This window comes from Monodon monoceros, unplaced genomic scaffold (assembly GCF_005190385.1).
Source record: "Monodon monoceros isolate NGI ecotype Baffin Bay Population unplaced genomic scaffold, NGI_Narwhal_1 Super_Scaffold_21, whole genome shotgun sequence".
NCBI lineage: Eukaryota > Metazoa > Chordata > Mammalia > Artiodactyla > Monodontidae > Monodon > Monodon monoceros.
Window position 1 is genome coordinate 162,214,936 of NW_021703778.1, and position 13,816 is coordinate 162,228,751.

General features: G+C 35.0%; 1 protein-coding gene across 6 annotated transcripts in view; it reads right to left on the minus strand.

The window, feature by feature from the left end:
* Positions 1 to 2,248: 2,248 nt before the first annotated feature.
* Positions 2,249 to 13,816, minus strand: part of TRIP11 (thyroid hormone receptor interactor 11) — a 66,086-nt gene continuing 54,518 nt past the window's right edge. For 4 of the 6 annotated variants that reach the window (XM_029237695.1, XM_029237692.1, XM_029237693.1 and 1 more), the window contains 5 exons: positions 10,576 to 10,657; positions 9,655 to 9,769; positions 9,112 to 9,228; positions 7,799 to 7,943; positions 5,314 to 5,695 (listed from right to left, as the gene is read on the minus strand). In XM_029237695.1, the coding sequence (XP_029093528.1) occupies positions 5,475 to 5,695; positions 7,799 to 7,943; positions 9,112 to 9,228; positions 9,655 to 9,769; positions 10,576 to 10,657 (680 nt within the window). In that variant the 3' untranslated portion in view covers positions 5,314 to 5,474. Of the gene's footprint in view, positions 5,696 to 7,798; positions 7,944 to 9,111; positions 9,229 to 9,654; positions 9,770 to 10,051; positions 10,109 to 10,575; positions 10,658 to 13,816 lie in introns of those variants that run through there. The other 2 variants (XM_029237691.1, XM_029237696.1) reach the window with 2 other exon arrangements.

Consider the following 13,816-nt stretch of genomic DNA (forward strand, 5'->3'; position numbering starts at 1 on the left):
TAATGTGTTAGCTCCCATATAACACCGTGGTTCTTTAAATACAGCTAAACGGAAGGAGCTGCTAGGAAACCTGAGCAAACTTATGTTGCTTTCTTTCCAACTCTTTTTTTTAAATGAAATCATGATTCCCTTCACCACCTGGGATTGCCCTTGCCCTCTGGGAAATCTATGCACTTTAAATACACACCCATTTACCCATGGGTCCATAAGGGCTTGAGACTGATTCACCATTGTTGGAGGAAACCTCCTCACAATATAATGTCTTTCAACATCTAAAATGTATTATATTTTACAAAGTAGAATAATGTATCTTACATTCTTAACAGTCCAAGTATATCTAGAAAACTTTACCCAGCTCCTAAGTTACATTAAGTTCACAAATATTTTCAATCACTGAGATTTAATTTTTGAGGGTCAGAAATAGTTCACTGAAGCCTAAGAATATTTGAGGTGAAAAGGAGAGTACGCTTGTAAAATAAAGTCACAGCTGAAAATGATCACGGTTATAACATCATTATAGGGCAAATTATTAATTTCTTAACCCGAGAAGGGCTAAAAGACGGATACACAGTAATAGCCAAGGCAGAAAACCAACTAAGGGTTCAAATATTTGCCTTAAGTGATCCATTTATTAACATTCTTAAATTTTTCTCTATCTCCAAAACAAATATTGTTATAATTATAATGGATTAATAATTTACTGGATGTATTAAATTATGATAATAACATGCTGTAAAACTTTCAGATATATCATATATTCACATGACCTAAATTCCAAGGACAGGAAAACAAGGTTCAGGTTACTAATAATTTGTATTCCACTAGAACTGGTTAGAGCAAGAACTGTTTTTTACCTGACATTTACTTTGCTAGCTTGCTCCCTTCTAGGGTGCGCCAGTGGTACTTCCTTTGAGATGTGCTTAACCACCACGCCCCCCATCTGTCTGTCAGGCCTAAGTCAGGGCCCTCAGGCACTTGGCACGTGCCCACGAGCACTGCTCTAGTACCTGGACAAGCATCTGTCTCTCCCATTTGACTGAATCCCTCAAGCCTCAGACCCTCCTCTCCCTCATCTGTAGGAGATAAAGCTCCTTGCCAACCTCACAGAAGAAAATTTGCAGTTTTCTTGCTACCCGCATGTCCCCTTTCTTCCATCACTCCCGTCCTGGTAGGAGTCCTCCCTGAGGCCAATCCCCCCATCTGTGTTCAGACTCTATCAGCTCCCCCCTCAGGAACTCTTCTCTCCACTCTTCAGCCTCCATCTAAATGTGTCCTTCGCACAAGCATTCACACCTGCTCAAGTCTCCCAGCGTGCAAGTGCCTCCACCCCACTCTCCTCTCCTACTATCCCCTTTCCCCTTCACAACCTGATTTCTCAGAAGAGATGCCTATAAACACCATCACCACTTGCTCAGCACCTACTCGACCTACTTAACATGTTTTTTACTCCCACCATTCCACTGACACTTCTCTAGGTCACAGCCAACAACTTCCTGAGCCAGTTCCTAAATCCAACTGATTCTTCTTAAAACTCAGCCCACCAGAGCGGCAAGAACTTCAGGCGTTTGACCTCTCCTTACCTTTTTGAAATAACACTTGGATTCAGTAACACCCCCATCCCTGACATTCTTATCTACTTTTTGGCAGTAATTACCACAACTTCTAGTATCTGTGTAGAACTATAGACTTTATAAAGCATTTCCACAAGTGGTACATTTATTCATTTAATAAATATTATGAATGAATGGGTCATTTCATCCCTATAACCCATAAGTTTAATAGATGTGTGTTATTTCAGAGACAAGAAAAATCAGTCCCATAGTCAAAGTAATTTTGTTAAAGGTCACACAGAAAGGTTCAAAATCTGTACTCCAATCCATCTCTCAAATTTAAAACCCATGTTCCTTCCAATCCTACCACATGAACAGTTAAAAATATACAAGTTCCACATCTAAGAAAAAATGAATACATAACTGATTATTTTGCAGAAAAACCAAGAGCCCAATGATGCATAGTATCACCTCTGGAGAAAAAAAAGAGCTGGCTAAAACCTCTCAGATCCTCTTTTCACACATAATCTTGAGCATCTATTAAATCGCTCATACTTAACATTTCCAAGGCTCAAACAGTATCCTAACAGACATCCGGTGAACACTTGAAGATATCAGCTTCAGTAGTTCATCAACTTCTGCTATAAACAACATGTGTAAGTCATTTCTCCCCCTTCTAAAGAAAAAGTCAGCAGCTGTTTGCTAAAAAGTTTTTTTTTTTATTGTGGATGAAGACATTGCCAACTTACATATATCATTTTTATTTGGAGTAGTTTTTTTGCCTTGCAGTGCTCCTGAGAAATTCAGAAATGCATTGACTTTAGCTCTATAAAACACAACCCAATATTAAGGCTGGGCTGTAAATATCCCACTAGATATTTCCCTAAAAGTCAAAAGACAAATTATAAGTTTTAAGTAGAGAAACCTTAATAAGTTAAAAAGTAAAGACTGGCAAATAATCACAAATGTCAGATCATTAAAAGTACCATTATTTTTTCCATAGGAATATATAAATGTTATACTTAACTTGATATTTAAAAAACGAAAGATAAATTTTTGTTAATGGAAGATGTTTTAAATAGTTTGATATATGAAAAACTTCATTAGCCTTAAAAATCAAATTTAAATGCCTTAAGTTTGACACATAATAGCTCTTTATCAATAATTCTTATTATCTCTTGTCCCTGAAGCATAGTTTTTCTTTTCCACCTACTGACTGGAAAAGTATTTTGACTTTTTCCCCCTTTCAATTACCCATTAAAAGGTTACAATAAACTAGAGGCTTTACTTGAGGGGGATATTTAGTATTTAGTTGGATGGTTTTAAGAAAGTCATTCCTTTTTCCCCCATGTTTTTGTCACTTAGTTTTGGTTTTGTTTTTTTCTTTCAACTCAATAATGGCAGGAACTAAAAACTCAACCATGAGATACAGTATTATACTAAAATCAAATCCAATGACTGGATGAATTTTCTACTACAATATAGCAGCTGAAAACCATTAGGAATGCTGTGAAAAACTGTGGCAGCTACGGAAAAATTCAACCACAAATTTTAGTAAGTTTATAGAGAAGTAAACAGCAAAATTACTGTAGTTAAAATACTGCAGTAAAATTAGTGTTAGCAATGTCCAACTGCTAACATTAGAAATACAAGCTTCTTCACTGTATGGTTCCTAAGAAGATTCTTTGAGCAGGTGTTTCATCTCTGACTCATCTTAGTGTCAGAAAAGCAGATGAGTTATGCCTGGTTTAGATCAACAAACACTTAGTATGCACATCAGTGACCTATAGTTTCGATGAAGATACAACTGAAACATTAGGTACTACAGCTTTAGGATGAGGTCACGTACTTTTTAAAATAGCAGCCATGTAAGGTCATGTTGGGATGTTTAGATATGCAATCCACCCATAACAGCTTTCCAACTTATGTTAAACCATGGGGTAATGGGGGGGATAGGCTGTTTGGAGCAGGGAAGGAAATACTGAAAATGTCATAAAAGGCATTTAAAATATGATGACATGCTACTTATACCCACCATGCATCTCCTTTTCAAATTAAAAGAGGGAATTTTTTTCTATATTTCTTCAAAATGAAGGATCATGTTGTCTTTTTTTTTTTTTTTAACTTAGAAACTTTTATTTCGGATGCTCCACACTGAAAGAAAAATTCAGTGGCAAGCAGCAAATAATTTAGGATGGTCAGTGAAAGTATCTTTGAAAGGACCTTATAAAACCTAAGAGTAATAATTTCGTAGAGAAACAATAATGGGCAAACCGGACAGGAGACAGTTGGATAGTTCTAATAAAGCACTTGTATGACAACTTCCTTTAAAGTATGCTAAATAAAGAATGGCAATATAAATAAATTAGCAAAGGAGACAGGGGATGTTCTGAAGCAGCGATGTCTAAGTTACTAGATTTTTCAGAAAAACAAGTTTTATCCATCAACACATAAAGACTTCCAATCCTCTAAATACAGTACAAAGTATACAGTTAATCACAGCAAAATTTACAAACAACCAAATTTAGCCCTGGTCAGAGCCAGGCCTATTTACATATTTGGATTAGTATCGTTTTCACCTTTCCTTATTATACAGATGTTTCTATTTTAAAGGCATATCGAAATTTACAAAATTTGCAAAGAAATGTCTTTAAATGTACAACTTCAACAACTAATACAAACGTGAATGTCCCGACGTAATTAAATTCCAAGTCAGGAATTTTATGAGGGGTTTATAAAAAAATTAAAGGAATACTCCCTTACCGCTAAGTTCCAAACACCTGGTGCTGGTGTCGTTGAAGTGATTTCACTACCCTCAGTGACTGTGAGGATGAGAATGGATGACTCCAAGGTGGCCGTACCTCTCATGTCAATACCTCAGATAGAGGCAGGAGGTGTCACGTCTAGTGATATTGCTAATTATAGTTATGTAAATGCAGCTGTAGAATTTAACACTTAGATGAAAGCTGTGAGTAGGTGTGTAGAAACAGTTTTAAGATGCTATCTTTAAAGAGACACCTTAGCTCTTAAAACTAAACCATATGTTCACAGTATGTACTCAACAGTAGAGAGGAACAAGTTTCCAATATATTCAGCGACTTAGAAGGATCTCAAGGGAATTATGCTGAGTGAAAAAAGCCAGTCTCAAAAGGTTACATACTGTAGGATTCCACCGAATGGCACTCTTGAAATGACAAAATTATAGAGAAGGAGCGTAGTGAGGGGTTTCCAGAGGTTAAGGAGACGGTAGGGAAGGAGGTGGCTATGATTGTGAAAGGGGAGCACAAGGGGTCCTTGACGAAACTGTTCTCTGTCTCTGCACTGTCATCACATGAATCTACACACGAGATGAAACTGCATAGTACCAAATACACACACCTTCCACCTGAGGACACCTGTGACCTCCCAGGGACAGCCTTGTTCTTAACCTGTCTACTCCACGTCCTCTTAAAGATGATTAATATATACTTTAGATCAATTTTTGCACTACGCAGATAAGCCACCACTATTTTCTTCTTCCCTCTTTTTGGTAAATCTGTTGATTATCTTTAAAAGATTAAACTACATGTCTCTAGCTTCAATGAGCTTGAAAAGGAAATAAAGAGCTGATATATAGCTACTAGTGTTTTTGTCTTTTAATTTTTCTTATTTTTGTAAATTAAAATTAAAAGAGTGAATGTTTCTAGCTTAAGTTAGGTCAAATCAGACAGGGAAAAAAAGTAGATAATATAGCAAACACTTCCTCCTTTAACACCTGCAATTTCTAGAAGCATTGAGAATACTGCTATTAAATTTAGATAAAGTATAACTGTGAACAAATACATGACTTCTTCCAAAAGGCCACTTTGTGATAAACTACATACACATAGTGTTCATGGGTTTTTTTTAAAGTGCTATATATGTCATCTCTGGCTTGAGAATCACCTACTGCTTTAAAAGGTCTTTCAACACAACTCCGGCGCTGTTGTCAGGTAACACTGGCAAAGGCGTAAATGTGGGCAGTACGTCTGAGATGGGTTTCAAAAGGAGATGCCCAGGCCCTCCAGGTCCAAGTCCAGCTGGGTTAATGAGAGGCACAGCCGCAGAGCGGGGAGCTAGGAACGGATTCACATCTGTTCTTCTACCAGACCTGGGTTCGGTTGTATCTAAATGACAAAATATGAATGATTTAATCTCCCATATGCTATTTGGTCACTGTTATACATGTGTTTTAGGTTCCTAGATTTGGCCCCCAAATAAATTTAGTTCATATGCTGCCGGGTTCTGGATCGGATAAACAGGTCTATGAAACACAGAAGGTGAAAGAGGATAAGGCAATAAATAGAGAAAGAAATGGAAGTGAGAAATATTTGTATGTAGAGCTAATACTTTATTAAACACATGAGTATTGTTGTCTTATACTTGATACCAGTTATATAACTGATTAACGTCATTTACTATAACAACAGTTTTTTAAAAGATGTTTTCTATGTAACCAGGCAAACTCTTATCTAACCACCTGAAAGATGGGAGGACTTGAGAACTTGTTTTGCCCAAATTATTATAATGGTCATGAAAAAAACTAGCATCCATATTGCAATGATAACAATCAGATTGAATATTAATTTACCAAAAGAAAAAACGACTTATGCATTACATTAAATGATCACCTTTTAGACGTTCAAAAGTCTGAAAATAATTCTCATTAGATTATTTCTCTGTAAAGTCAGGCTGAACAATTAAGTTTTTACTGGAACAGGCATTTGGTTTACGTACTAATTTCTTAGTGGGCAGAATTCTGCTTTATTACCCAAGATCATTAACAACTTCATGGTTGAGAGACAAGCAACCTGTTGAAGGCACCCGCTTCAGCAGTGGGAAACTCAAATAAAAGAGGCCTCCAAAACAAAGGGAGCATTGAGACAAATTCATCAAATCTTCTTATCATTGAGCACCCCTGGGTCCCCAAGTTGTACTTTCCTGTGAATGACAATTTTCCAAACTCTGAAAAAGCTTCTGGTGCTATGTGGTTAAGCTCTGGCTTTTGTCTCTGATCAATACAAATGAAGCTACGCATGTGACTTGATAACTGAAGGTGGGGAGGTGTATGAAAGAGGAGGAGTGGGAAGAAGGGGAAGGAGTGGAGACAGGGGAAAGGAGGGAGAGGGAGGGGAGACCCTGCCAAAAGAAATTTTGGAATCAAAATTTAAATAATGTATATTTAAATAAAATTTAAATAAAATAAATTTAAATAAAATAGAATAAATTTTAGCTTCAAGATGCTAAAATCTAGTATAACAAGTGTTTTAGTATAGTCTACACATGTTAAAGTTGAGACTTTTCTAAAGACTAAATTTAGTAGACAAATCTTTTATCTAAAATAATTTTACCACTTTCTCTTTCTATAAAAGTTCAGGAAAATAGAAATATTCATCTAAATAAGAACTAAGGAAGTTATTTAAATTTCAGAATATAAATTCAGTATTTTATCCAAATTTAAGTATCTGGCATGTGACAAACTTGACAGTATACAATATGTTCCTTTACAGTCCAACTAGCAAACATGTTAGTCTGTATTAAAATATGAAGATTTCAGATAAAAGACAGCCCTTCCTATAAAGAATTCATATATAGTCTAATGGATTATACTTTAATTTGAACTCAAGAAACTTTAGTACATGCCAATATGAGGGATATAAATAGCGTAAGATCCTTACAACCTAGTGGGGTAGAAAACTACGTCCACATATTGTTGAACCACCATACCATTTGCTTCCAGGCAGGCCTTTTAACATACAAGAACTCTTCATAATGTTCTTGGATGTGTAGGCCAGTTTACTAAACAGCTCTTGTACATATTATTAACACACCAACTTTGGTTTTTGAGTGTAACACTTAGATTATTATCACAGGGGAAAAATCTTTAACTATAAACTACAATTCAAAAGGAAAATGTGTGAACAAGCAAAGGTTTACCAGTTCAACCACCACTTCCACGAATAATTCAAGGTGTCTTATGCAGAGAGAGAAGAATTATTCCAATATATAAAGGGAAAATATTTCATACTGCTTAAATTAATCTAAGCTAATTAAATATCAGGCTGCTACAAGAATGTATGAAGCCAAAATCTAACGCCTTACTGAAATTTTGGAAGAAGTCATTATTGCACATTTTCAAAAACACTAAAAATTTAGTTAATATCACAGTAAAACATAATCAAAAATTATCAATTTTTTAAATTGTAGAAAAAATAAGTATCTGATTTTACCTTTAAAACTTCCGGGTACACTTGTATCTAGTTTTCTCCTTCCTGGTGAATCTAGAGGTTTCATATCATGAACAGAAAGCTTGGGTGGTGGAATAGATGGATGAGATTCTGTTTCTAGAAATTTAACAAAAAGTTCTGAAAAAGACTAAGAAAAAATATTTGGGATATATTAGGCAGATAATAAAATTATATTCACTACAGCTAAGAAACTGTACCAGCTATTCTAATTAAATATTAAAAACTAGTCATGCTACCTGAATCATTTCTTTATGAACAAGCCTTATGAACAATTAAAAGTGCTAGCACTCTGATACACAGGTATCAATCAAAAACTTTAACAATTTAATCAATAATCTTTGATGACAACACTTGTTACAAACCTCATAATGAGAATTAGCCACCAGATAACAGATTTCTCACCATCAATGGCACTTAAGACATCAAGTCTTCAATCATTTTAGTAACCGTTTACATAGACATAAAAAAATTATATCAACAGAAAACAAGCATTAAAGTCCTATTTTTCTAGAGTAACACCCAATGAATGAGTACAGCAAAAGCTCACCAGTAATATTATCAGATTAAAATAATGTCATGTAGAACTTTCCTTTAAATTAAATTTTATGCCATCCAATTTGAGTTCTATCTTTCACCAGCTTTGGGTAAGTCACCTATCCTCAGTTTCCTCTTTAGTAAAAAATATAAAATAAAGAAGTAAACTCCACATTCTAACTCACAGTGCTACTCAGTTCAATTAATACTCATCTTAAGCCTACTATACACCAGGCATCGTATTTTCGTGTTTATTAACTGCCTCCTCCTACCAGAATGTAAGTTTGTTGAGGGAAAGCACTTTACCTATTTGGTTTGCACCTGCATCCTCAATGCTCAGAACAGTCTGGTACACAGCAGGTGCTCAATAAATATTCACTGGCTCAATGACTAGGTAGATACATACAGGCATAAAACAGAGCCTCTGTCTTCAAGAATCTCATAACTTAGTAGTAAGAGATAAATGACTGTGGGCTGATAGCAGCACGATCAAATACAAAAGAAGGAACAGTTAATGCTTTGAAAAATCAAAGTACCATGTAAACAAAATGTTAAAATAAAACCTACTGATATGTGCAATAAAATTATTAAAACTGGCTTATTATCCTGAAGCGAATCACCTCTCTGGATCTCAGTTTCCACAACCCCAAAAGAAAAGGGCTGTATAAAATAACCTGAAAAAGAAGTCTAATTCTTTGCAAATGAATACGATGCACAATCATTTCACTGCTCACATCCAGCAGGAATAAATCAACTCTTACACTATTAAGCAGAGATTGCTGACTTGGTCTCAAAGGTGTGCTGGGAACACTTTTTGATCCTCCTCCAAGCCACCCAGTCATCCACTTGGTAACACCACCCTGATCTTCATTCAACAACTGAAAGATTATTTTAAAACAGAAAAATATTATCAACACAAGAAAAGAAAACAGAAGCACTTTTACATGATTTCAGATGGCAGTAAACCATGTTTCCAAGTCCAATTCCTAGTTTCCTACTGACAGAAGCTACATATAACACTGTCATCCTAAGCACTATCTCAAATGAGATGTGAGGACTGCCATGTCTCAAACTTGAAGCATTCTGATACGGACGGTTGCATGTAAGTTACAAAACATTTAAACTAATATTACACAAGCTGCGCAAATCTGCTTCTTCTCTGTAGTATAACATGATTCCATTTCCACATTATTGAGAAAATTGCATTCAGCAAGTTATATAATACACAGTAAAAAAAAAAATTTATATGATACCAAGCACTTTAGTTATAAATGTATTCAAAATGGCATTCAATATTCAGTTACCTGTTCCATTTCCTCCTTTTTGATACCTAGGATGCTTCCCATTAATCGTAACACTTCATGACGCTGATTTTTTGGTGTGTGGAAGTGTCCAGTGAAGAGGTTTCTCATTAGAACTCTATGAAAACGGAGGCAGAAACAGCTCAGGCTAACTCACCAGTTGTCTCAATATCTAGTGTATCCAAACAATCAACACTAAACATACAAATATTTAATCATATTTAAATAACAGTTATAAAAAACACTAAAATATTTTAACGTAGCTTTAAAAATTTTTTGACAAGTCTAATTAAGAATATTGCAAACAACCCAAAATGTGTACCTTTAAAAACATCACTTACTAGTCACCAACTTTCTTCAACCAAATAATCAACTGAGATGGTACCTCATTAGTAATTCTCAGTGCCTGTCTGGGTCGATGTCTTAAGGAGACACTTCAGATTTTTCCCTCCGTATCCTAAATGGTGATGATAGTTCTTGTGCTTAACGGTTATGCTTATATTTCCTCATTCATTAAAAATTTGCTCATAATATCTAAATCTTTAAAATGTTAAAGATATACTACATGTATACCTAGGTTTCACACCTAATGCATTTGGGCAAGATATATCCACTTAAGGGCAGTAAAGAGAACAAAAAAGAATGGTAAGAATAAACTTTATATTTTCTAAGTACTTTATATTGTGGTGATGTTTTAACTCTTGCCTATGGTTTTAAGAAAAAGAATTTGAGCTGGGAAAGTCTATTTAAAAACCAAGAGAAAACAAGTTACTGACCCCTCATTAAAACTAACTGCAGCTCATCATTATATAAGAAAAAGAAAAGGATTTTTAAAACCTTAATCACATATATTTACATGTAGAAATTGTTTTTACCATAAAAGTGAACCCCATAAAGTACATAAAAGTAAAAGGCAGAGCATACTTGTCCACTTTTCCTTCTGTGCTATTTACTAAATTCATCAATTTCTTTTGTACATCATCCAGCATTTCTTGTCGGAGCTCATCTGTTTTAAAATATGTGAATAAAGAGAGTCATTAACTGATTAAAATAGTCTGTATGAATATATAATGAGATTTATGACATCTTTAGTGAGAATTTTGAATATATGTACTTATTCTAATTAGGAATACTCAATTGCGTCCACCTCTTCTTTGGTTCAGGGAATTAGGTTCTCTGGTATAGAAATTACCTAGGAGCCAGAGTATGCATTAATTCACATTGTTTACCCCCAATAAAATAATCAATTCTTTAACAGAACATTTAAAAACCAAAGGTTTTCTCATTCTCTTCAGAAACTTAACATCAAAGAAGAGATTTTTCACCACTGCTCCTTTGCATGAAACATCTCCAGAGCCACTCTTTAATGGGAAAATACCGGAAAGGACAATTTTAGATTTTCCTTTTTCCATTTTCCCGGCTGGAATCTTTTTTGGTGAGCTAAGAAGAGGAAGAGCAGCTAACGCAACCAAGACCATGGCTCAGAAGGCAGCTGATAGGGCAAAGTATCCTGGGGTAAATAAGCTGCAAGAAACAATTCAGATCCCTGGTTCTCACACTAGGCAAGATACTATAGCTTATGACTGATTTAGAAAGATGTTTAGATTATTTTATTTTTAAATTCTTATTTATTTTAAAAGGAAGCAAAATCTGTAAAGTCTTGGCAGAATACTAGGAATGTGAACAGTACTAAAATCAAAGTCTAGAATTACAACAGGAGAGACCCTGTTCATAATCAACCATGCCATGGGACCATGGATTCCTAGACTAAGGAACTCTCAGCAAACCCATGGAGTTTACACCCGTTTCCTCAGAAATGGATAGTCTGAGCCGAAGGAGATGCTTATTAACATCAAGCTAGATTACAAATTTCATTCTGAAAGAAATTAGGAGAATGCTTTGCAGTACAGCTCAACTTTTCAAATCAAGAAACACTCACATCCCAACATGAGACAACTCTGACCTCTTTCCACAAACCTACTCTTTGAGTTATGCAGCATTTTCCTAGTGGTAGTGGGATACAAGTTTCCTTATCCAGTATACGACTTGCAAATATTTTCTCCCACTCTGTGAGTTGTCATTTCACTTTCTTGATGGTATCCTTTGAAGCACAGAAGTTTTTAATTTTAATGAAGTCCAATTTAGTTTTTCTTTTGTTGCTTGCCCCTTTAGTGTCATATCTAAGAAGCCACTGCTTAACTCAACATCACAAAGATTTACTCCTATGTTTTCTTCTAAGAGTTTCACAGTTTTAACTCTAAAATGTAGGTCTATGACCCACTTTGAGTTACTTTTTGTGCATGGTATGAGGTAAGGGTCCAACTTCGTTCGTGTACATGTGGATATCCAGTTGCTCTGGTACCATGTGTTGAAAAAACTACTCCTTTGGAATCCTTGTTGAAAATCAATTGACCAGAAATGTATGATTTATTTCTGAACTCTCAATTCCCACTGCAAGACCTCTGCAAACGTTTTTCCTTTTGCCTGGAAAGCTCTTTTCCTTCGGCACTGCCTATTAACTCCTCTTTACCATTCACATGTCAGTTCCCAAGTCCCTTCCTCAAAGAAGTTTTCTCTGAACCTTACAGATTAGGCCAGGTTCATCTGCTTTATGTTTTCATTCTGTCTGTACAGTACTAAAATTCTGATTTACAGTACTAAATGTATATACAAAAATGTTCAGTTTAACTGTTTGCAATGGTTTGTGGTTTTTCCACATTGCAAAAATCTAAACTGCAAAATGTAATAGGCTAACTTTTACCAAAACAGAGGTGGTTGTCATAACCGTATTATAAAAGCAAGGTTTGTGTTTGGAAAATCTACTACAAACATTTCCTTTCCTGTCTTTCCAGGGAGGAATTTAAGCTTGAACATTAAGAGAGAGACAGACAGACACAGAAAGACAGACAGAGACAGAGAGAACAAGACTATTACTAAAGTCTGAGTCAGTAAAAGACATTTTAGATTCTTAATGGGCACATATATACTACGAACCATGGTGCCACGTGGGCCTTTTCTAGTACTACCTTCTAAATTAAGTAGAACTCTTAATTATTCAGAGGAAGAACAGCAAGTAAGTTAATCTCTTGTTGATGTTCTGAATTAACCACCCCACTCATGAACTAAAGTAAGAGCTAGAGTAAAGATGGGCACAGTCTTCTCTTTCATCCTCCTCCACTTCTCTTCAAGGCTATACAAAGGTAGCAGAAGAAGAGGTCAAACTTAATCTATCCCCAACCTTCCGTTTCTCTGAGACTTCCCTTCTCCTAACTACTTTCTTCTAAAGTTAATGATTTTTATATTGATTACATGTCAAAATGATAATATTCTAGATACGCTGAGTTATATAAAATATATTATTAAAATTAATCTCCCTGTATCTTTTTACTTTTTAAACATGGCTACTAAATTTATTTTTAATTATAAATGTGGCTTCCATTGCATTTTTATAGGATAGCACTGCTTTGGAGTATAACCAGGATATAACCATTACACTGTACTGTCTCTTATTAAAAAAAGAAAAGGAAGATAAAACTGAATGATAGATATCTTCAGAGTAAAATTCACAGAGCTGATTCTGATAAAAATGATTTTAATAAAATTAATTGGAAAAATTTAACTTTGCTCCATGAAAAACTGATCAGGAAACCCATCTTAATAAAGTTCAAGTAGAAAATATTTTGATGAAAATTCTTTAATATGGGTATAACTTTTATTAAAATCTCTGTGTTCTGAAAGGTCTGATCAAAACATCCTTAAGGCCAAAATAATAGGGTAAAATTTCTTAAACTCATTATCAGAATACAAGTTAGTCCTGAGCTAATGAGAAAGAGAACTGACAATGTGCATATCCTTGCAGACATGTAGAGGGCTATTTCAAATATGAGTAATTTAAATGGGTTCTGATATTTGAGTCTAGAAAACAACCTCAGAATTTGGGGGAAGGGACTGGAAGGATGGGTTAACTAGGAAAGATTTAGAAAAGAAAAGAAAGGCAAATACTGACTTCAAAGGTCCCTACAGATTTCTCTTTTTCCCCAGGCACACCTATACTCCTCCCACAAAAGATTCTCAATATTTCTCCATAAAAACTGCACACTAATTCAAACCACAATTTGAAATCAGAATTATATTTACATGGGCAGGCAAAACATAGTTATTCAGA